Source organism: Peromyscus maniculatus, chromosome 6, assembly GCF_049852395.1.
Source record: "Peromyscus maniculatus bairdii isolate BWxNUB_F1_BW_parent chromosome 6, HU_Pman_BW_mat_3.1, whole genome shotgun sequence".
Taxonomy (NCBI): Eukaryota; Metazoa; Chordata; class Mammalia; order Rodentia; family Cricetidae; genus Peromyscus; species Peromyscus maniculatus.
Window position 1 is genome coordinate 54,649,698 of NC_134857.1, and position 22,434 is coordinate 54,672,131.

Sequence of the window (22,434 nt, forward strand, 5' to 3'; positions counted from 1 at the left end):
GCCACTGCAGATGTTAGCATTTGAGTTTTCATTCACTTATTTCCTTAAAAAAAATAACAATTTCCAAATTATCACATTACAGTGTTGTAAAGAAAGAAAGAACACACAAAAAAGAACATCACCTAAAGTAAAAGTGATGATGTTCAGGAGCCTCTGGAAAGCAAGGATCCTGTAAAACTAAAAATAAACTGAGGCAATAGACTAATGACATATGGGGAAACAGCTAAGTCCTATTTTGGATATACTAAAACATCTTTCTCGAAGTCCTGTTTAAGAACAGAATGTGCTATTTCAAATGCAGAAATAAATGCAGTTCCTACAGAAAGGTTCTTGCCAGTGAAGATCTCTAGGCATAGTTAAGATAGACTAGCTTCACAGTACAGATGTAAACATATGCCTGGAGCTTGCCACTGATTGCTAGGTTATCATCCAAGGAACCTGAGTTATTTCTCTGCATTAGTGAGAGAAAATAAGAAAAGAAACAATACAAACAACCACCAAAAATACGAGGAGAACAAGAAAGGAACAGAGGAAAAAGAAAAAGAAACCCAAGTAAAAAGCTTATTTGTTAGCGGCAATCAATCAGGAAAACCATATAACCATGAAAATGTGAATTTGATTCAGAGGAGAAAAGAAAACCAAAAAGCAAAACAGAAACCTAGAAAGTATTAAGAAGTACTGAAATGTGAGCCGGGCGGTGGTGGCGCACGCCTTTAATCCCAGCACTCGGGAGGCAGAGGCAGGCAGATCTCACTGGGCTACCAAGTGAGTTCCAGGAAAGGCGCAAAGGTACACAAGAGAAACCCTGTCTCGGAAAACAAAAAAACAAAAAAACAAACAAACAAAAAAAAAAAAGTACTGAAACGTAAAACTGGTGTTCACATTAACAGTTATGTAAATCATCAGACTGTAATCTAGTAGATGTTGGGAAAAGTTCACTCAAAAACTGGACTCGACTGCTCTTTTCAACTGATTGTCAAAGGAAACACAATTTCTGAAAGATGGCTGCTGCAGGTGATTTTTTTCTAGTACATGATGACAGGAAATTGTTAAAACTGGGGTGGACCTGGGCCCTCTCAAGAGGTGTTGGATTTGGTATTTTGTGTATTATTAAAGTAAAACTTGAGCTAAAGGTAAAGGGCAAAGATGACTTTATTGGAGATTACTGAATTATAAGAGAGACATCGAACAAAAGACTCTGAGGTTTGAAAGTGCTGAGGCAATCCAGTGGGATGGCACCGAAGAAGGATGGAGAAGGCTGACCTACAGGTTGTACAATGCTCAGGGAGGTTTTCCTATGATTATATAACCCACTAAGGTAATCTGTGTCCTTCAAAGTCCAATGTTGGCTTTCTCACTCTTGGATGCAGAGATGGGAACACACTTCTAACGTTTCCACTTCAGAGTGATGATTCCCAAGATCTTGAGAAAGATAACATTCCCCGGGTGGCAAAACTCAGAAACAGCTGGGAGAAAGTTTGTATACTTCTATATGAGGTCAGCAGAACTTTTAAAACTATTTTCTCTCAATTAGTTAATAAATAAAACATTCAATGACATTAGCATGTGTTGATGACATATCAAAATGTTTGCAACATTTGCCACATCTGGCTCTAATGTAACATATGAGAAGTGTTAAGTGTATTTATGTTTTATAACTATATGAATATATATATATATATAATGACTATATACTTCATAATAAAATGTTACATTAATTGTAATGCTCAGTTAGATGACTATCATGTGATCATCATACAATCTTTCTCATTTTCTATTTTCTACCATTTGGAGCTATTTAGTAAGTATGATAGAAGTTAAGAGACTCTTTGTATAAATGGATGTGTATTCACACATGAACTTGCTTTTCTCTAACTGTAATAAAATACCATGACCAAGGGAACTTATAGAAGGAAGCATTTATTTGGGCTTATGATTCCAGAGGGATAAGAGTCCCCAGTGGGAAGCATGGTAGCAAGCAGCAGGCATGGTGGCTGTAACAGGAAACTGAGAGCTTAGGTCTTCAAACACAAGCACAAAGCAGAAAGGGTGAACTAGAGGTATGATGAGGTTATATAATCTCAAATCCTATCCACAGTGACACACCTCCTCCAGCAAAGTTGTACCCCTTAAACCTCCCAAACAACACCATCAATAGCTGATCCTGGGTGGAAGGGGGCATTCTCATTCAAACCACTATATTATCTCACCTGAGAAAGTTGTCTCCCCACTCTTATAAGAACATACACCCCAAAAGCATCCCTCCTAGTATTGCTCTCTCCATCGTTGCCTGAGAGAACTGAACCTGTATTGTACACAGAACTCAAAATTACCTCCCTTAAAGGGAATGCTAGGTAAGACAATACAGATGTCCCTTGGTGCCTACTAATTGTTATCTGTAATCTTTAAGGAGACTAAGAGTGGCCCTAGTAGTGAGGTCTGCGAGGGGCACTACATTATTAAAAAAAATTAATGAACGTTTCAGTTCATTCAAGTAGAGGTCAAGGTAATACTCATGAGAATGGATCTTAAGGGTGTGGGATTGTGGTAGAAGGAACATAAAACTGGATCAGGCTAAGATTATTGATATAGACCCTCTTTGTGGTGATTCTGGGTTTAATATGGAAGTTTTCATAGTTAAAAAGGAGTACCAAAGGTTTATATGATTGGTAGGCTGATGTAGTTTTCAAATGGTATTCTACTTAGAGGGATCTGGATATGCCGGCTGTATCTTGGCCTATTGTTGATGATAAGACTCTAGGATTTGGAATGTTGGAGTAGAGAACCCGTGTAAAATCTCTTCCTTCACTGTAATAAGGTCAAGAATACATGCCTTTCACTATAGAAAAAGGTGAGTGGCTGACATGGAAAATATAGCACAGAAAACGCTGAGGCAGGCATCAGCACGTTTGAACAGCTTTGTCGTTGCTCTTTTCCTTGTGTCAGATCTTAGGATTGAAGATGCTGCTGCTCAATGGATAAATTAATCATAATGGGTTTAATTGAGCCTCTGAGTTGCAGAGATCAGGTGGCACCACTGAATTGTCAAAGGTAAGACAAGACTAGGTATTGGAATGGGCAGCACACACAAAGCAATGAGTGTAAAGGTCTGACCCATGGGAACCTTTGGTACTGGCTAATGAAACATGCTGCTTCCAGGAACAAAATAGATAGAAGCCTATTAAGTGTTTGTTTCATCTATGGAAGCGGGAAAACTCTAGAACAAATACAAGAAAGGATAAATTGTATTGTCGCAATAAGGCGTCTCTGTATGTCAATTTCTAGACCTGAGCCCTAGAAAACCTAGAGCTCCTTGAATGAAGGGAAGGCCAGGATCCCCTGAATTAGGATTGTGTTAGCATATTGAAGAGTTTTCTTGTTAATCTTTCTCCTGCCCTTTTATAGAAGGACCTGTGGCATTTTACTAGAGTAACTATGCATTGAGGAAAAATAAACAATCAGATTTGCATAGCCTGTTGGATACTTGTTTTTAATTGACATAGATTCTAGGAAACTCATAAAGGTAAGCTGCTTGATAAGGGAGGAGGAAATAAAAAAAACAGATAGTAGAGAAATATAGTTATAAATATTGGCCAATATTCAGTTGCAGAAATCATTGTAATTGATATGAATTTCTGTCTTATTATGCAAAGAACATGTTTGCATGTATACACAGATATTTGCAATTTCTTCCCTCTATTTTTTTTATCATGCATTGTAACATCAATTGAGATAATATCATTGGTTAAGTGTTGTAAATCTGTGTTATCATATTTAAGTTGAAAGACACAAAAGACTAAGCATTCTTCAAGGGACTTTGCTAACTATTCTAAAATAGATAATACATTTATAGTTGTGCATGGGACAGTTATAGAATGTTAGGTGTAATTATGACCTGATTATTGCTTTCATTTGGAAATCAAGCATTACTTAAGGAAATGTGGCTGTATGTCATGCTGTCAAGGGATGGGTTTGTAATGTCTAATTTTGGTGTTATTTTGACGGTAGCTGGAGTCAAACTGATTTGCAAGCTTCAGGACATTCCTATGAATGATTTTCTAGATCAGGGAATTTGAAACTGGAAGATCCATCCTAAATGTATGATGCACCTTATGGTAGTAGCTCATATGAAAGGACATGGAAGAAAGAAATTTTGCATTTTACCTGAGTGGCCTAATTCTTGAAAGTAAGTTCATCTATCCTGTTGATGTGACATCCCTTCCCTAATATTAGAACCTACTTCTTTGGGATTTCAAAGTAGACTCAGGGCCAGAAGCTCTGTAGGATTTCTCCAGGCTTCCAGCACCTGAATGGGAATGCTGAGACTTCCAGCCTTGTGTATTGAACAACATCTATATTCTAGGCCTCTCTAGTATGAGGCAGCCATTATTGAACTACTAATATATAACCCCTAAGTCACTCAAATAAATTCCTTTCTAATATATGTATTCATTTTATCTCTCCCATTAAAGAACCCTAATACATATTTGTATGCATTTTTAGATCTGATGATGGAATTCTCTTTATTCTTTGGCAGTGTAGAAGGATTGTAAATAATGCTTTACATTCAGTACATTTAGGTAAATCCACTTTCATTCTACATACTATCCTTTGCAAACAAGTTTATAAAGAGGACTGGTGCTGTTGAGCACAGTATAGACAACCAGGCTATGAAATTTCACTATTGATTTTGTTGTCTTCTTCAGCAATGTGTAGATTGTCCTGCTTATTAGGCATTAGGATAATTGTGTCACTTAATAATTATCCAAGACATTATCAGATTGACAAGAATTTAATTACTTCACTTTTTAAATTATCCCGTCTTTATAATCTTCAGCATACTATTTTTCAAAAATTAGAATATATAACAAGGATATTTTTTAAAGAAATGAGACTTACTGCTTTAGTCTGTATAAATCAAAATTTGAACACTAACCAACTAAAAATTACACTTTGCAATATATAAATAATTGATCAAAATAATGTTCTAAACTGCCTGGATTAGCTACACTTATTCTTTTATAATCGAAGACTTACTAATTATTTGTCATATTTTGAGACATGAACCAAAATATTCACCTAAATAACGTGACAGCTATATGACTTTATTTAATGCTATAGTAACAATTCTTCATGTATTAACCCTAGAGAGGACTGATGTGATGCAGAGTTTAGATTCACTTACATTTATTTCATGAGTAATTTAAAAAAATTATTTGTTTCACTTGTAAATCTGTTAAAGGTACAACATCCAAGAATTGCTATACACTGATTTCTGCTGTCCACCCCACACCACAGTGTGGAGGCAAAGGGTTCTCTTTTAGGAGTCCCGTGTTTTCTTTGGCTGTGGAATTCTTGGATGGGACCTGTTTCATATGAAAAGTCATATTCAGGAAATGATGCCTGAAACATGTTTTCTTATGCACGATAACAAATTGGTTTGATTTTCAATAGTACATAAAATTCCAAAGTTTGTGCTAGTCATATCTTATTTCACTGTAACCTTTCCCAGATACCATGGCTCTTATTTTTATATTCTCCCTTGGCTCTCTATATATTAATAGCCAAATTTTAGTTGTTTTACTATTTCATATTAACACTAGATTTGTAAATAAATTATAGGAAAAACTAATATAAATGGTAACATCAGTGTTTCAAAATCTGATTCCATTTTTTAAGATACTTTTATATATATGATTCTGATAATACAGGAGTGAATAAAAACAGGGTATGTACCTTTTAGGTAAAAACAGTAATATTATTCAGGAAGGTAAGATCAAAGTAGCATGTTGTATTAATATAGACCTAATTAATTCTCAAAGTTTATATTCTGAAAATTAATAAAAACAACTTCTAGTGACTCGGCTCTGAAACATTAGGTAAAATACTGAGTGAAAGATGTGAGGAATCAATATTCTCCTCTGGCATTTCTCCTTTGGTTGTATAATAGCATTCTTGGTATATGCAAAGAGAGCTACTGGTATTTTTGCTTTCATCTACAGGAAAATGGACATTCTATAAAGGGTGAATCTATTAATTAGAGACCCATACAACTCTCTTTCTTGCTAGTGTAATCGTTAAATTGATTTCTCCAGTCCATCATGTAATTGCTCCAACGATGCAATCCTGCTTTCCACTCTTGTTCTGTTTCATCAATATTTCCTGTAAAACATGGAACACATTGCATTAATCTAAAGTTTAATCTCTGTTTATATTACTTGAAAAATTATTCTAATTATAGATGACATTTTCTGCAAGTGTGCAGCATAGCAAGGCTTTATTTTTCATTATGTATTATCAACTACTATAACTGTGGGAAAAGCTTCTAATAAACTTTTATACAGTATATTAAATAATGTAACTAAAATGTGTATAAAGTGAAAATAAAGGGGAAATATAAATTGTATTGTGTCGATTTATATTGTATATTCTTTCATTATTTTCTCAGAAGACATGCAGATATTACTTCTATTAATGAACACTTTAAGCATCACAAAAACTTCATAATACAAAATTTACCCACACACAGACACTAGGGTATTATCTTCAGATGAAGTAACTATATATGTAAATATTTACTGATATATAAAGATAATTTTGTAATTATCATTCCATAGAGATTTTTACATTCATTAAAATACATTTTCTTTCTTTTTTTTTTTTTTTTTTTTTTTTTTTTGGTTTTTTGAGACAGGGTTTCTCTGTGTAGCTTTGCGCCTTTCCTGGAGCTCACTTGGTAGCCCAGGCTGGCCTCGAACTCACAGAGATCCGCCTGGCTCTGCCTCCCGAGTGCTGGGATTAAAGGCATGCGCCACCAACGCCCGGCACTAAAATACATTTTCATTCCATATGATGCTCAGTTGTTTACACTGTTGACCAGAAGAAGGCAACTTAATATTTCCTTTGTAAAACAGAAAGATAACTAAGAAGATATGGACCTTGAAGTAGTTTGTGAGTCATATGTAGTTTCATCTGATGATTATACCATGAACCATTTTTCCACATGTATATATTTATTTGTGTGAAAGAAAAAAAGTAACTTTAAAAAACAGAGTGCCTAGGAGGATACACTAAAACATTTAGAAAAGTGAAGAAGAAAGTAGAAGATTGGTATTAAATTTATAGTAAAATACTGATAAATATTAAATATTGAGGTAGAATTTTCTTCAGTATATAAGGATGTATCTATGGATATCTTCCATTTGTTAGAATTCTAACTTACAGAGAGAATTATAAATAATAATAAAATTTCTTCATTTTCTTGTTACAGTGACAATACTTTATGATTTACATGTTGGAATATGAAAGAGCATCGTATTATATTATGGAATGATTACCTTTTATGAAGAGGTATAAGTCTATTGAAGAGCAATCCCTAGAATTATGTGTAAAGAGTATTTTTATGTATCCCCTCTACTAATGCCCTATAGTGTTCACTATATAGAAATGTTTTTAGGAAAATAAAATTGCTTCATTTGTGACATGAAACATGGTATAACAAAGAGTGTTTATCCATCGCCTTCAGTTTGTTAGTTTCAATAATATATGTCAAATAAAGAAACACTGAAAAGCGTAAAACCTATACAAATATGCAACATAAATTAAAGAAAAAATGTTATAGATATGAATAATGACCAGAGAAGTAATCATGGCCAAGCACTATGCTGAAGTTCATTAAGAATAAGATAAAATCATCAATATCCATAAAATTAACAGTTCTCATGATTTTTCCCAGAAAAGATCATATTGAAATATATGAAATAAAATTATTTTATAATTATCAATCATATTAAGAGGAAAGATTGAGTGCAGAATTTTAGTCATCTGTATACTATTTCTTGAATTAAAAAATACCAGTCAGAGACAAACTTAACATTAAATATTTTCATACTAGAGAAAAGTGTATTTGGAATACTTTTAAAAAACAGAAATGAAATATGTTAACGTCCAAATAAAATGAAAATAGCAAAGCTAGCATGTTCTTGATAGGAACGGGCAAACAAAAGTAGCACTGCCTGGGGAATGAAATGACTGTGGGGATGTGTGTCATAATGCAAAGCAGGAGAGCCTTGCATGCAGCGAAAGCTAATACATCCAGGAATCAACAACCAAGACCTGTCAGACCTCCACTTGAAATTACTAAGCAGCTGTGCTTAAGATAGAATTTAAATTCCTTAGCATGGTGCACAGGACACTTCGTCCCGGGTCCTTGGTTTCTGGCTCCCCTCTCCAGAATGCCTTCCTATTAAGATTCAGTGCAGGTGTCTTCTCTTAATAGCTTTCCACGATCCTGGATCGTGTCTCTGCCAATTCACTGTGAGTGAGCATGCATCATTCTTATGAGGGCTTCACGGATAGCTCAGTCCCTTCCTAGGGCTAGGGAACAGAGCATATACTCTATAAACAGTTATCATATTAATGGATGAAAATGAAAAGAAGGGAAATCATATTTCTATGCAGTAGCTGGTTATACTGCCCAAAATAGTGCAAGAGTTTTTTAAATGCAAACCATATAGGGATAGCAATTTACTTGAATCTACCAGTTATTTAGAAATTATTTATCTCTTTCCAACACTTAATATTTTGTGGATAATTGATGACATTTTTGTTTTGAATATAAGTATTTTATGTACTTGGTATTAACCAATATCTTAAAATCCTATTTCTTTTAGAAAATTATTTTTAGTTTTTTAAGTTATTATATAATTACACTGTTTCATCATTCCCTTTGCTTCCTCCAAACACTCCCAAATGCCCCTCTTTGCTAGTTTTAAAATTCATGGCCCCTTTTGTTCACTAGTATTAAATACATGTATTTGTATCCTGCTAGTTGCCACCCAGCTACCCACCAAATAAAGCATCCTATGTTGTTTTCAGCAATAATGGTAATTGATATTCTGAAAGAGTGTTACATCGGTCTTATTCATACCAATATATAATTTTACAACATATTGATATCTTCAAATGGATAGAAAAAATTTTAAACTAAACAAAACAGAAAAATTTTTAAATTTTTATAAAAAGCCAATGGTTTATAAATACAATTGAATATAATGAAGTTAAAACTTCTTATGCAATGACAAATAACCGATAATTCTGCCTTTATTTTACAGATAATAACTGCCTAATACTACCATGCCAATGCTCAGAACACTTGAATATTTGTAATAGAATTTCCATAAGTGAATTCAACTTAAGTGATAGTTTTGACCTGAGTATTTTCTAAAAGCAGAAAAGTTCTTCATAAATAAGTTAGCAATTTCCATCTGATTTTTTTAAAGTATATTAATGGAACATAAATATAATTTGACTTTACATATATGAATAAGCTTAATTGTTTATGCATCTTGATACATAACCTATTAATTTGCTACCTAGTACTAAGACACTTAGATTAAATGTATTTATTTTATTTATTTTGGTTATGTGCATTGTTTGTTGGTCTTTTTGGGTTTTGTGCATGTGAGTGGAGTGCAAGTAGTGAATAGAAGCCCGCTTCCAGTCTCCTGGAGCTGGAGTTCCAGGCCATTGTGAATTGCCCAACATGAGTGCTGGAAACAGCACAGGGTCCTCTGCACGAACAGCACACTCTCTTAACTGCAGGGCCCTCTCCAGCCCTTAAACTTAATTCTCATATAATTTGGTTCTATGAGTGATTTGGATACTTTGAAATTGCTTCAAATGACACGAACTATTTTTCTAGACATAAAACAGGAATGGCTTGCTTTATTTGTGTGTGTTTGGGTCTGTGGATGGGTTGGAGAATAAAAACAATTTTGCTTGTTTATTTGATGTTTCATTGTGGTGGGGAGGGAAAACCCGATGTGGACTGTCATGGGAGGCTGTACAGAAATTAACTTTTTCAATTCACTTTTTAGTATCATTGCTTCTTTCCACATTTGTGTCTTATCTGAAAATAAGAGGTTCTCTTTTCTATGAAGCTGATCACTATTCTTTGTTTAAGGAAGAAAAAAAGTGAGCCCATTTCAAGAAAAACTGAAATTATTTTGTATAGACAGAGGGAAGGGGGGTATTTTAGGTCCCTTGGGATACAGTACAACAGTACACCTAATACAATTGAAACTTATATCTGGCATTCCTGAGGATAAAAATCAAAGCTTAGGTCACCATAACTTTTGTGAGGATTTTGTTCCTAGCTCATAAGTGACAGCCTCATTATTGTGTCCTTACACCTCCAGGAATTGGGAAGCTATCTCAGGTTTTTATTTTATTTTATTATTTTATTCTCAGTTTATTTTATATTATTTAATAAGAACACTCACTAATGCCACAGATGAAGGCCCCACTCTCTCAATCACATCTCAAAGTTGTAGATGTGTTAGGTATGTTTTCTAGGTTAAATAGATATATAGAATATGACATTTAAAATGTTTTGTTAATTTCAAGTTTTTCATGACAATGAGATACATCTGCTCCTTGCAGTATCAATTTACTTCAGAGAAGATAATAGGCATTGAAGAAACTCCTCATGGACTTTGCTTTTATTGTGGCAAGGTTAGACACTGGGCAAAGACACTGTTCTTGCCTTTGACTATAGACAATGTACTGTGCAGACTGGACATGCAGACACATAGGACAAAGACTGTTGAACTTTGCCAAAGCAAGGCAGGACAGTCTTTCAATTTCCCTGCCTCACAGAAGAGTCTGTAAAATATTCTGCAGGACACAGAGAAAAGCAACTGAAAATTTTGCAAATACCAGGCAGGACAGACAGTCCTTCAAATTTCCTGCTTCAATGAGAAGTCTGCTTGATACGCTAGGCCTGTAGGCTGAAGATGGATGCCCCAAGGTTGTAGAAGGAACTTCGGGTGACTGTCCAGACAGTCAGATATCTCTGTCATTTCTAGAGTTTTGGCAGTTTTTTGCAATGCACTTTTTGTTTACTCAAAGAATATTATCCTTCTGGAGTCTTTGATGGAATTGAAGACTGGGTAGATATAGTTGAAGTTTTCCTTGCTTATGACAGAGTGAATTAAGTATAAAACTTTAGATTCATGAAGATAGGATAGACAATGGAGTATTTTTTTTAATTTGCCAAACACAAATTAACTAGACTTCATTATATTGTGACTGTAATTTTTACTTCATAATTCTTCTTACCATGTAGATTCTTATTATGTTAAAGTTAAAACCTTTTTTTTTGTTGTTGTTTAGACAAAAAGGGGGAGATATTGGAGAATACTGTTTTAAGGTGTGTTACTTTTTTTTAATGTTGCATTTCTTTAGTTCAGTGAAGCTGTGTTACTGTGCCTGTCTAAAACACCTGATGGTCTAATAAAGAGCTGAACGGCCAATAGTGAGGCAGGAGAGAGAAATAGGCAGGGCTTGCAGGCAGAGAAGATAAATAGAAGGAGAAATCTAGGAGGAAAGAAGATGTAGTCAGAGAAGGAGGAAGACTCCAGGGGCCAGCCACCCAGCTACACAGCAAGCAACACAATAAGAGTAAGATTTACAGAAGTAAGAGAATGAGAAATGCCCAGAGGCAAAAGATAGACGTGATAATTTCAAGTTAAGAGAAGCTGGCAAGAAACAAGCCAAACTAAGGCTGGGCATTCATAAGTAATAATAAGCCTCTGTGTGTCATTTATTTGGGAGTTGAGAGGCAGCCCCCCACAAAGATTAAAAAAAGAAACAACATAGTATATTTTTTCTATTAATTTTTATGTTACAGTTATAATGAAAGAGTATTTCTATTACTTTTGAGAATGAGTGGGTTACTTCTGTCTCCTTTTAAAAATAAGTATGAGTACTTATTATAATATTCTCAGAGAAAATATGAATATGAAAATATTTGGCACAAACACTGAACATTTTATTTCTTGCAGATTCAGGCCATAATGGCCAGGCATGGACTGAAGTATAATCTAAAAGTGAAGTGCTGGAATTTATGTGTTTAAACAAGTCTTAGGAATCATTGAATTTGAGAACATTTATTGCTGTAATGTAAACGATGGCTGAAGTGGTGCTTAGAAAGCTTATTGCTTTTCTAAGTGAAGTGGAGTAAGCATTTCTTGTTTCAAGAAAGGCAGTCAGTAGCAATTCTCTGATATTTTCTTTTGTTTACAGATCTATCTTTGGAAAAAAACTTCATCCCAAGTCTTATAATATTTGAAACATTAAAGATAAAAACATTCACATTTTAATACCTGAAAATGTAAGGTATAGCTTGAATATATTTTTACATTTGTAATTTTCCGGACATTACCTATTTATAAATCTCAAAGACTATAACCTAAAACTTGTTTAAATAAGACAATATTAAATCAATACATTGTCCCCAGAATGATAAAATTTATTTGTCTTAAACTTTAAAATATGTATGTAGATATATTATTAATTTCTCTCTCTTTCTCTCTTTCTCTTTCTGTCTTTCTCTCTGTCTCTGTTTCTTTCGTGTGTGTGTGTGTGTGTGTGTGTGTGCGCTTGTGTGTGAACTGGAATATCTATGGCTGATAATTTAGGATAATTTAGGTATGAGTAAAAGTAGTTCATAAATTGATGTGGGAGTGTCTTCCTTAATCCCTCAATCACTTCCATCATATATATATATATATATATATATATATATATATATATATATATATATATATATATATATAACTCAGAATCTCTCATTGAAGTATGAGCTTGTCATTTTAGATAGGCTGGACAGTTAGAAAACCCACATCCTGGATCTACTTGTCTTTGTCTCCATTGCCCAGTGTAGCATTGGGAGCTACCACATTCAGCTTTTCAGACCCCCGAGCTTTGCCTTCCCTTGTTTCATAGTCTGTTTGTTTTATTTCAAGTTAATTATATATATATTTCTTTTTTTGAGGGGTTATGGGGCTTTAAAGTTAGTAGTGAGAATCCAAACTCAGGTCTCCATGCTTATGGCAGTGAGTACTTAACCCAATGAGTCATCTCCTGAAGCCTCTTAAAACATATATTCAATTTAAAGACATTTGGATAGATATTCAGAATACACTAGAAATTTAATATTTAAATATAAAATTATATTTCAAGATGCTCTAAAACTAACCCAAAGCAAATTAGGATTCTACAAACTTTTGCTTAAGTTATAGAGATGCCTGCTACTTTCAGACACAGACACAGTTGAGCCAAACTGAAGTTTTGTGACAGGAAAGTTTTTCATGTAGAGATTTTTGCATCCTACTTTCAAAATTGCTGGTATTTCAACCATGGCACATCAATAAATAAATTATCATAGATCCCTTGTGTTTGAACAACACCTCTGTTGCTTTGTAAGAAGCACACCATTTACATTCACCTCCTCACTCTCTCATTACTATTTCTTCAAAGTAGACCCCAATCCTCTTATTTAAGCTGAGCTCTTGTAGAGCTTAGAATATGTGGTTTGTGGTATGTTCAATGGGATCTGTTTGGGTTTCTTGGCAAATTAAGTGAGTTAGCTCATTGTTACTGACACCCACAGAACACAAGGACAGCACTGTTGCTCTGCCAAGGGACACAGAGACTCATCTCTGGATATATATTATGTCACAGAACATTTAGTCAGACTCAGAGCACAGATATATCATTAACCTCTTTCAAACAGATGAAAGACATAATTAGAAGTTTGGTAATCAATGTCTGATGATCAAAGAGCATATTAAACATCCTAACAACATCTTTGAGATGCTTATTCTTTTTAAACTAACCCAAATTCTCTGAAAAAGAAATCAGCATTATTCATTTTTTTTATATCTAACACAGACTTGATAATGAGCTTTATAGAAATGGCCTGCTATATGATGGCTAGTTAAAATCACTTACTGTTTTTATTAATAAAAAGTGTCCTCTATTGTAATGTAAATAAAACATTTAAATTATGAACAAATACTACATGATTATTAAAGTAACATTAAATTATGATTCCATACATTTTCAAGTTTGATCATAAATATAAATTACTTTTCATCCAAGTCTACAATTTCTTTTTCTCTCTCTCTATTTAGAAAACTATCACTTAAATCACATTTTACATTTGAGCTAGGATCAAGTAAAGACTATCTCAGGATGCAATAATCCATTTTTCCCTAATTTTGCACAACCCACAATCTATTAAGAAAGCAAATGGAAAAAGCACATACCTGTCATTTCCAAGACTTTAGGAAAAAATAGTTTCCAAAATTGGCATTGAGGAGCACGGAGCTTAGAGTTTATTCTTGGCTTCTCTATGTTCAAGGTTAGATATTTTTGTTCCGTACTTGTGAAGACAGGCCACATTGTGCTATTGCTCTGGGTTCCATTGGGATCTCTAGATATTCAAAAACACATTATAGATTTTATGAAATCATTCTTGGATAAAAATATTTTTCTCTTAAATTGATAATCAATTTCAAACAATAACTAAAAAAATCTGTGGCCATATTTTCATGATGGCAAGAATAATTGAACTGGGCTTTAAGGTTTCAAGCATGAATGAACATCATTTTTAGTTTCTTCAACCACATTATTAATGAAATCTATAGGAACTGAAATTCAGTGCATGCATTTATGTGTAACACAGAAAAATATTTTAATTTTTGCAAAATGTTTCTTTTTTTTTATTATTATTATTATTATTATTATTATTATTTTACAACACCATTCAGTTCAACATAATAGCCACAGAATCCCCTGTTCTCCCCCTCTCGCCCACCCCTCCCCCCAGCCCACCCCCCATTCCCACCTCCTCCAGATCAAGGTCTCCCCCGAGGACCGGGGTTGACCTGGTAGACTCAGTCCAGGCAGGTCCATTCCCCCCTCTCAGACCGAGCCAAGTGTCCCTGCATAAGTCCCAGGATTCAAACAGCCAACTCATGCAACGAGCCCAGGACCTGGCACCAATGCACAGCTGCCTCCCAAACAGATCAAGCCAACTGACTGTCTCACCCGTTCAGGTGGCCTGCTCCAGTTGGGGGCCCCTCAGCCTTTGGTTCATAGATCCTGTGCTTCCATTCATTTGGATATTTATCCCGGTGCTTTATCCAACCTTGGCTTCAACAATTCTCGCTCATATAAATCCTCTTCATACTCACTAATTAGACTCCCAGTGCTCCACCAGGGGCCCAGCCGTGGATGTCTGCCTTCAGATTCTTCAGTCCTTGGATGGGGTTTATGGCACCACTATTTGGGTGTCTGGCCATTCCATCACCAGGGTAGGTCAGTTCCTGCCGTCTCGCGACCATTGCCAGCAGTCTTTTGAGGGGGTATCTTTGTGGATCTCCGTGGGCCTCCCTAGCTCTCTGCTTCCTCCCCTTCTCACCTTCTCATGTGGTCTTCATTTACCATGGTCTCCTATTCCTTGTTCTCCCTCTCTTTTCTTGATCCAGCTAGGATCTCCCACTCTTTCCCTCGACTGTCGCCCTTCATTGTTCCCACTCATGACCAGGCTATTCATGTAGATCTTGTCTATTTCTCCGTGTCTTTTTTGGGGTCCCGTTTTCCAGGTAGCCTCACTGGTGATGTGAGTAGCAGTCTAGTCATCCTTGTTCCACATCTAGCATCTTCCTATGAGTGAGTACATACCATATTTGTCTTTCTGAGTCTGGGTTACCTCACTCAGGATGATTTTTTCTAGATCCATCCATTTGCCTGCAAACCGTGTGATGTCGTTGTTTTTCTCTGCTGAGTAGTATTCCATTGTGTATATGTGCCACAATTTATTTATCCATTCTTCAGTTGAAGGGCATCTAGGTTGTTTCCAGGTTTTGGCTATTACAAACAATGCTGATATGAACATAGCTGAGCAAGTGCTCTTGTGGTATGATTGAGCATTTCTTGGGTATATGCCCAGGAGTGGTATAGCTGGATCTTGGGGGAGATTGATTCCCAATTTTCTAAGAAAGCGCCATATTGATTTCCAAAGTGGTTGTACAAGCTTGCATTCCCACCAGCAGTGGAGGAGAGTTCCCCTAGTTCCACATCCTCTCCAGCATAAAGTGTCTTCAGTGTTTTTGATCTTAGCCACTCTGACAGGCGTAAGGTGGTATCTCAGAGTTGTCTTGATTTGCATTTCCCTGATGATTAGGGAAGTTGAGCAATTCCTTAAATGTCTTTCAGCCATTTGGGATTCCTCTGTTGAGAAATCTCTGTTTAGTTCTAAAGCCCATTTCTCAATTGGACTGTTGGTCCTTTTGATGTCTAATTTCTTGAGTTCCTTATATATTCTGGATATCAGTCCTCTGTCAGATGTGGGGTTGGTGAAGATCTTTTCCCATTCTGTAGGCTGTCGCTTTGCCTTGTTGACCGTATCCTTTGCTCTACAAAAGCTTCTCAGTTTCAAGAGGTCCCATTGATTGATTGTTTGTCTCAGTGTCTGCGCTACTGGTGTTATATTTAGGAAGTGATCTCCTATGCCAAGGCGTTCAAGACTATTTCCTACTTTTTCTTCTAGCAGGTTCAGAGTAGCTGGATTTATGTTGAGGTCTTTGATCCACTTGGACTTAAGTTTTGTGCACGGTGACAGATATGGATCTATTTGCAGCCTTCTACACGCTGATATCCAGTTATGCCAGCACCATTTGTTGAAGATGCTTTCTTTTTTCCATTGTACACTTTTGGCTTCTTTGTCAAAAATTATATGTCCATAGGTGTGTGGGTTAATGTCAGGGTCTTCAATTCGATTCCATTGGTCCACATGTCGGTTTTTATGCCAATACCAGGCTGTTTTTATTACTGTAGCTCTATAGTAGAGCTTGAAGTCGGGGATTGTGATGCCTCCAGAAGTTGTTTTATTGTACAGGTTTCTTTTAGCTATCCTGGGTTTTTTGTTTTTCCATATGAAGTTGAGTATTGTTCTTTCCAGATCTGTGAAGAATTGTGTTGGTATTTTGATGGGGATTGCATTGAATCTGTAAATTGCTTTTGGTAAGATTGCCATTTTTACTATGTTAACCCTGCCTATCCATGAGCATGGAAGATCTTTCCATTTTCTGAGATCTTCTTCAATTTCTTTTTTCAGGGACTTAAAGTTCTTGTCATATAGGTCCTTCACTTGCTTGGTTAGTGTTACCCCAAGGTATTTTATGTCATTTTTGGCTATTGTGAAGGGTGATGTATCTCTAATTGCCTTCTCAGCTTCTTTGTCCATTGTATATAGGAGGGCTACTGATTTTTTTGAGTTGATTTTGTATCCTGCTATGTTGCTGAAGGTGTTTATAAGCTTTATCAATTCCTGGGTGGAATCTTTGGGGTCACTCAAGTATACTATCATGTCGTCTGCAAATAGGGAAAGCTTGACTTCTTCCTTTCCAATTTGAATCCCCTTAATCTCCTTATGTTGTCTTATTGCTCTGGCTAGAACTTCAAGTACTATATTGAATAAGTATGGGGAGAGTGGACAGCCTTGTCTCGTTCCTGATTTTAGTGGAATTGCTTTGAGTTTCTCTCCATTTAATTTGATGTTGGCTGTTGGTTTGCTATATATTGCCTTTATTATGTTTAGGTATGTTCCCTGTATTCCTGATCGCTCCAAGACTTTTATCATGAAGGGGTGTTGGATTTTGTCAAATGCCTTTTCTGCATCTAGTGAGATGATCATGTGGTTTTTTTCTTTGAGTTTGTTTATATGGTGTATTACATTAATGGACTTTCGTATGTTGAACCACCCTTGCATCCCTGGGATGAAGCCTACTTGATCATGGTGGATAATTGTTCTGATGTGTTCTTGGAGTCTGTTTGCCAGTATTTTATTGAGTAAAATGTTTCTTTTTTACAACATGATATTTTTATTGATTAGTTAGGAACTTCATACAATGCACCCAGATCAAACTCACTTCCCATTCCTCTCAGGTCTACTCCCCAACACTTATGGACCACCCAAAATAAAAAAAAATACACCAAATCCAATTTATATCCAAAATAATTCTTGATTCTCACTTAAACACACTCAAAAAAGACAATGTTACTTTTATCCTGTTATCTGTACATGTCTCAGACTTAAGCTTTTATAGTCAGATTAACAGCACTGTCTCAATCTGTATTGCCTCAAGGATATTCTGCTAATTCTTATCAATACTCCTTGTATTTGGTACTATGCATGTCCTCATTATGCAATGCAATGATCTTACTCTCCTAGGAAAGCAGTATGCCTCATTTTAAAAGCCTCTTATTTCTCCTTTGTTTTACTCTTTAAAAATTCTCTATAAGAGCCAAGACGATGTGTCAGCATGTAAAGACACCTTCCCCCAAATCTGATTACCTCAGTTTGATCCCTGGGACCAACATAGTTCAAGCAGAGAATTGATTCCTGAAAGCTCTTCTTTGACTTACACATTGATTAGGCATGGAACACAAACACATACATGTACATATGCACGCATGCATTCATGAACACATGCTCACACAAAAACACTAAATAAATAAGTAAATTTGTAATAAACATTTCAATAATTCCAACTTGAGTCCAGATCAAAGTTAAAGAACATGGTATAAGCACATTTCTTAATATTTTCAATTATTCTATTAATATTATATTAATAGTAATTAATAAATATTTTATTAATATTCAGTAGGAGTTAGAACTATTCTCTTTAGAACCCATCTGTGTTTCTTTAAAAATATTAGTGAATAAGAACATCTATGGAAGTAAAAAGCCAGTGTTGAAAGCTATTCTAAAACTAGATCTAATAAGGAGAAGAATAATCAAACTTGAAAGGAAATCATCCAAGGAATGAGATTTAGGGTAAATTAAGGAGAGGAAATAATGAGGGGAAAATAACCTAAGCCAGAAACATATGTAGGAAACCCAGAGAGGGTAAAGAGTTAGTATAGAAGTGAACATTGAATCTGTTATTTAGTCCAAAAAAGAGGAGGAGGAAGAAGGAGGAGGAGGAAGAGGAGGAGGAGGAGGAGGAGGAGGAGGAGGAGGAGGAGGAGGAGGGAGGACAATGTCTTCAAAGATAAGAGCCAAGAAACTAGTTTAGAATTAGGACATTAGTGTTGTTATATTTGTACAAGGCAACCTTAGAAAACAGGGAGTTTTCACTTGTAGAAATTAACTGTTCTTCAAGGGATGTGTGGACTCTTTTTGATGTGGTAATTAGAATACTATGTAAGCCTATGTAGTACATGTATTTCTATAATAAAGAGAGGATTGAAATGATAGAAATAAGAAATCCGTTTAATAAGAAATTCAATAAGAAACTTTCTCTTAGTTTTATTTTCCTTATGCAAAATTACAGAAGAAAATTTCTAGTTGAACTTCTACAAACAGTACAAAAGACTTCAGCATTCATTTAGGAACTGTAGATGGTCATTCCATAGACTTTTTTTTTATGTTTCTACTCTTTTTTTAAAGTTTTATAATTTAATTTAATTTTATATATCAGCCATGGATTCCCTTGTTCTCCCCTCTCCCGCCCCCCTTCCCCCCAGCCCACTCCCCATTCCCACCTCCTCCAGAGCAAAGACTCCCCTGGGGATTGAGTTCAACCTGGTAGATTCAGTCCAGGCAGGTCCAGTCCCCTCCTCCCAGGCTGAAACAAGTGTCCCTGCATAAGCCCCAGGTTCTAAACAGCCAACTCATGCACTGAGGGCAGGTCCTGGTCCCACTGCCTGGATACCTCCCAAACAGATCAAGCTAATCAACTGTCTCACTTATCCAGAGGGCCTGATCCAGTTGGGGGCTCCTCAGCTATTGGTTTATAGTTCATGTGTTTCCATTCGTTTGGCTATTTGTCTGTGTGCTTTTTCCAAAGAAATTTGCAAGCAAAGTTAGGGAATACAAAACTTTGAGATTGAGAGGAAACACTGAAATGAAGAAAGTTTGGAAGAAAAGCTGGTGTTCATCCAAAGTAGTTATCTAGAGGCACATTGTGCCAAGAGCTTGTATTAAATAAGCACCATGAATGCACATTTCATCCCAGGCACAGGCATACTCAAGCATGAATTTAGGAGCTTTAGCAAGAAATAACTTCCCGATGGACTAGTTGATTTTATGTTGAAATTGGATGATTTAGAAAGGATTATTAATAACCAGAGTTATTTAAGCTAAACCAATATCATTCTAGAATTGAAACCTCCAGCTTGAGGGTATCATTTGAAGGAGGTCAAGAGGAAAATGTGGCCTGATCACAGATGGCACACAGCTTGGGAGAATCATGGAGTCCTTTACCTTTTTCTAAAAGCTGTAGAAACCAACAGGTCCAGCTGCTGGAGGCTGGCTGTTAAATGAGAGGAACCACTGGTGCGATTCTGAATGGCAATTTTGTGTTACTAAACTGTTCACTTTCCCTCTAAGTCCTCTCTAATTAACTTATGGCAATGTGTTAACTGCACACTCATTCCTGGTTTATGCAATTGGCGGCTGAGACAGAGCTGACTTTTTTCTTGTGTTCGAAAGCAGGACACTTATGGCACCATCAGTGTTCATTAGCAAAAGCTTGTCCTTTGAAATGACTTATGATGTCCCATGTTATAACTTGGAGGTAATAAATTTCCTTTGCCTATGTATGCAGAAATGGTTTTCAAAAACATGATTGAAGCAGCTATTCAAGCAATAGAACTTTTTATGCTGTAATTTGAAGAAATCTCCCAAGAATTGAAACTTGAAAAGAGATATAATTCTCTTCCTGTCTGCATCAATTAAAAACTTGTGAAATGCAGTGTATTTCCCAGACATACGATTCTGAAACAGGATGTAATTCAGATCTCACTTATGAAATGCTTTTCAACATCTTGAGTCTGCTACTTCTATAAAACATTTTCTGCCTTTGTCACGAAATAAAGAATTGAAAGTGAGTATAGCATAAAACATTTCAAGAAGCGGGAGGCTATCCTTTATTTTTATTGCCAGGTCTTTTTCATTTTGAGATATACAAAATGTTCTAAAGCTCATTTATTATAATCTCTCTATTATGTAGGTGTGAAAGGTTATGAGACATAGCCCATTTAACCATCCAAAGAGGTTATTTTTTTAATCCTTTTGTACATAAAGATACCCTGCCTGTTATAATTATATGGGCAGATATTTCATAACTTCTTTATGAAATAGATTAAGAAAAAACATGTATTAATTTAGGGTATCTTGGTAAAAAAAAAAAAAGAGTGGGCAATTAGTTTTACCTTGCAGCTTTCTTACAAAATACAGTCCTAATCTAGAAGAATTACAATATATAACTTATGGTGTATGGAAATGGACCTCAGCGAAGTGCTTGTTGCACAGACACAATACTGTCCATGAAAAGCCAGTTGTGGCAGCTCTTCTGTAACTTCCAGTGCTAAAAGACAGGAGACAGGAGTCTGGAGCTTGCTGTCCAGAAAGTCTAGCTGAATCAGCTAACTTCAAGTTCAGTAAGAGATCTGTGTCAAAATAATGTGGAAAGTGACAGCAGGAGATAATTAACCCACATGAGTGTGTGTATGCACACACACATACACACATGCATGTGCACCCACAAACACATACACATATATCATACACACACAAAACCTTCAGAATACTACTTAAAAACACATGTAAAATTATATTAAGTAGCTAATTTTTAGTGGAAATACTGGAATGTGCATTAAGCTCTAGTAAAATGTAATCATGGTCATTATTATGAGTTGAAGAGCCACTTGAAATATTTAGTTAGATAGTTGGTTAAATATTTGGAAGACAGAAATACTGTGAATAATGTCTTAAATATTCAAATATTTATGCATTCATATTTCAAAGATATAAATAAGTACAGTTCTATGTTAAGAACTAGAGGGTCTATTAGAGAGTTTGAATCCGATCAATCATTCATTCAATTAATTCACTAATTCTAATCATTCACTATGTCAAATATTACTTTAATCATTGGATATTGAACAGACAAAATAAGAATTTTGACATATCTATTCTATAAGAAATTGAGGCAATGAGATAATAATAAAAGTGCATGGTATATTAGATATGACTATAAATGGAGACTGAAAAGTAGGAAAAGAGGAATGAGTCTCAGTTTTGGAATAGTAGAAGATAATGTAAAATAAATAGTGAGCTATTTATTCTAGGATTAAACTAATATAGATGTATAAATCTGTTCATATTAAGGAGGTGTCATGTAATTCTTTGATACATTTATACACTGCATACATAACCATTTCTTCAAATACTTATCATTTATATAGTTAAAATTCTTCTAGCTACTTGAAATACACAGTCCATAACTTTATTATAGTTAACTTACATTTTTGGATTCTCACACTATATCTGATACTTTGTACCATAAGAAATTATCATCATATCCATGTGATAGTTTTGGTTCAAAAGGTGACTCTAAATGGGACTAGCTATACTGATAATTGGAGACTTGGGATTGTTTGGATCTGTAAAAAAGACTCGTCATTCATTTAGAAAGCTGAGACTTCCACTCATTGTGACAGCCCGATTCTTATGGAAGGGAATGGGCTCCACCACATGAATAATGACACCATCAACAATGCATATAACAGTAA

The 22,434-nt window shown here is 35.3% G+C and overlaps 1 protein-coding gene across 2 annotated transcripts in view; it reads right to left on the reverse strand.

The window, feature by feature from the left end:
- Positions 1-1,904: 1,904 nt before the first annotated feature.
- Bche (butyrylcholinesterase) overlaps positions 1,905-22,434 on the reverse strand; it is a 76,345-nt gene continuing 55,815 nt past the window's right edge. For both annotated transcript variants that reach the window (XM_042279161.2, XM_006972656.4), the window contains 2 exons: positions 14,115-14,281; positions 1,905-6,162 (listed from right to left, as the gene is read on the reverse strand). In XM_042279161.2, the coding sequence (XP_042135095.1) occupies positions 6,038-6,162; positions 14,115-14,281 (292 nt within the window). In that variant the 3' untranslated portion in view covers positions 1,905-6,037. The remainder of the gene's footprint in view (positions 6,163-14,114; positions 14,282-22,434) is intronic.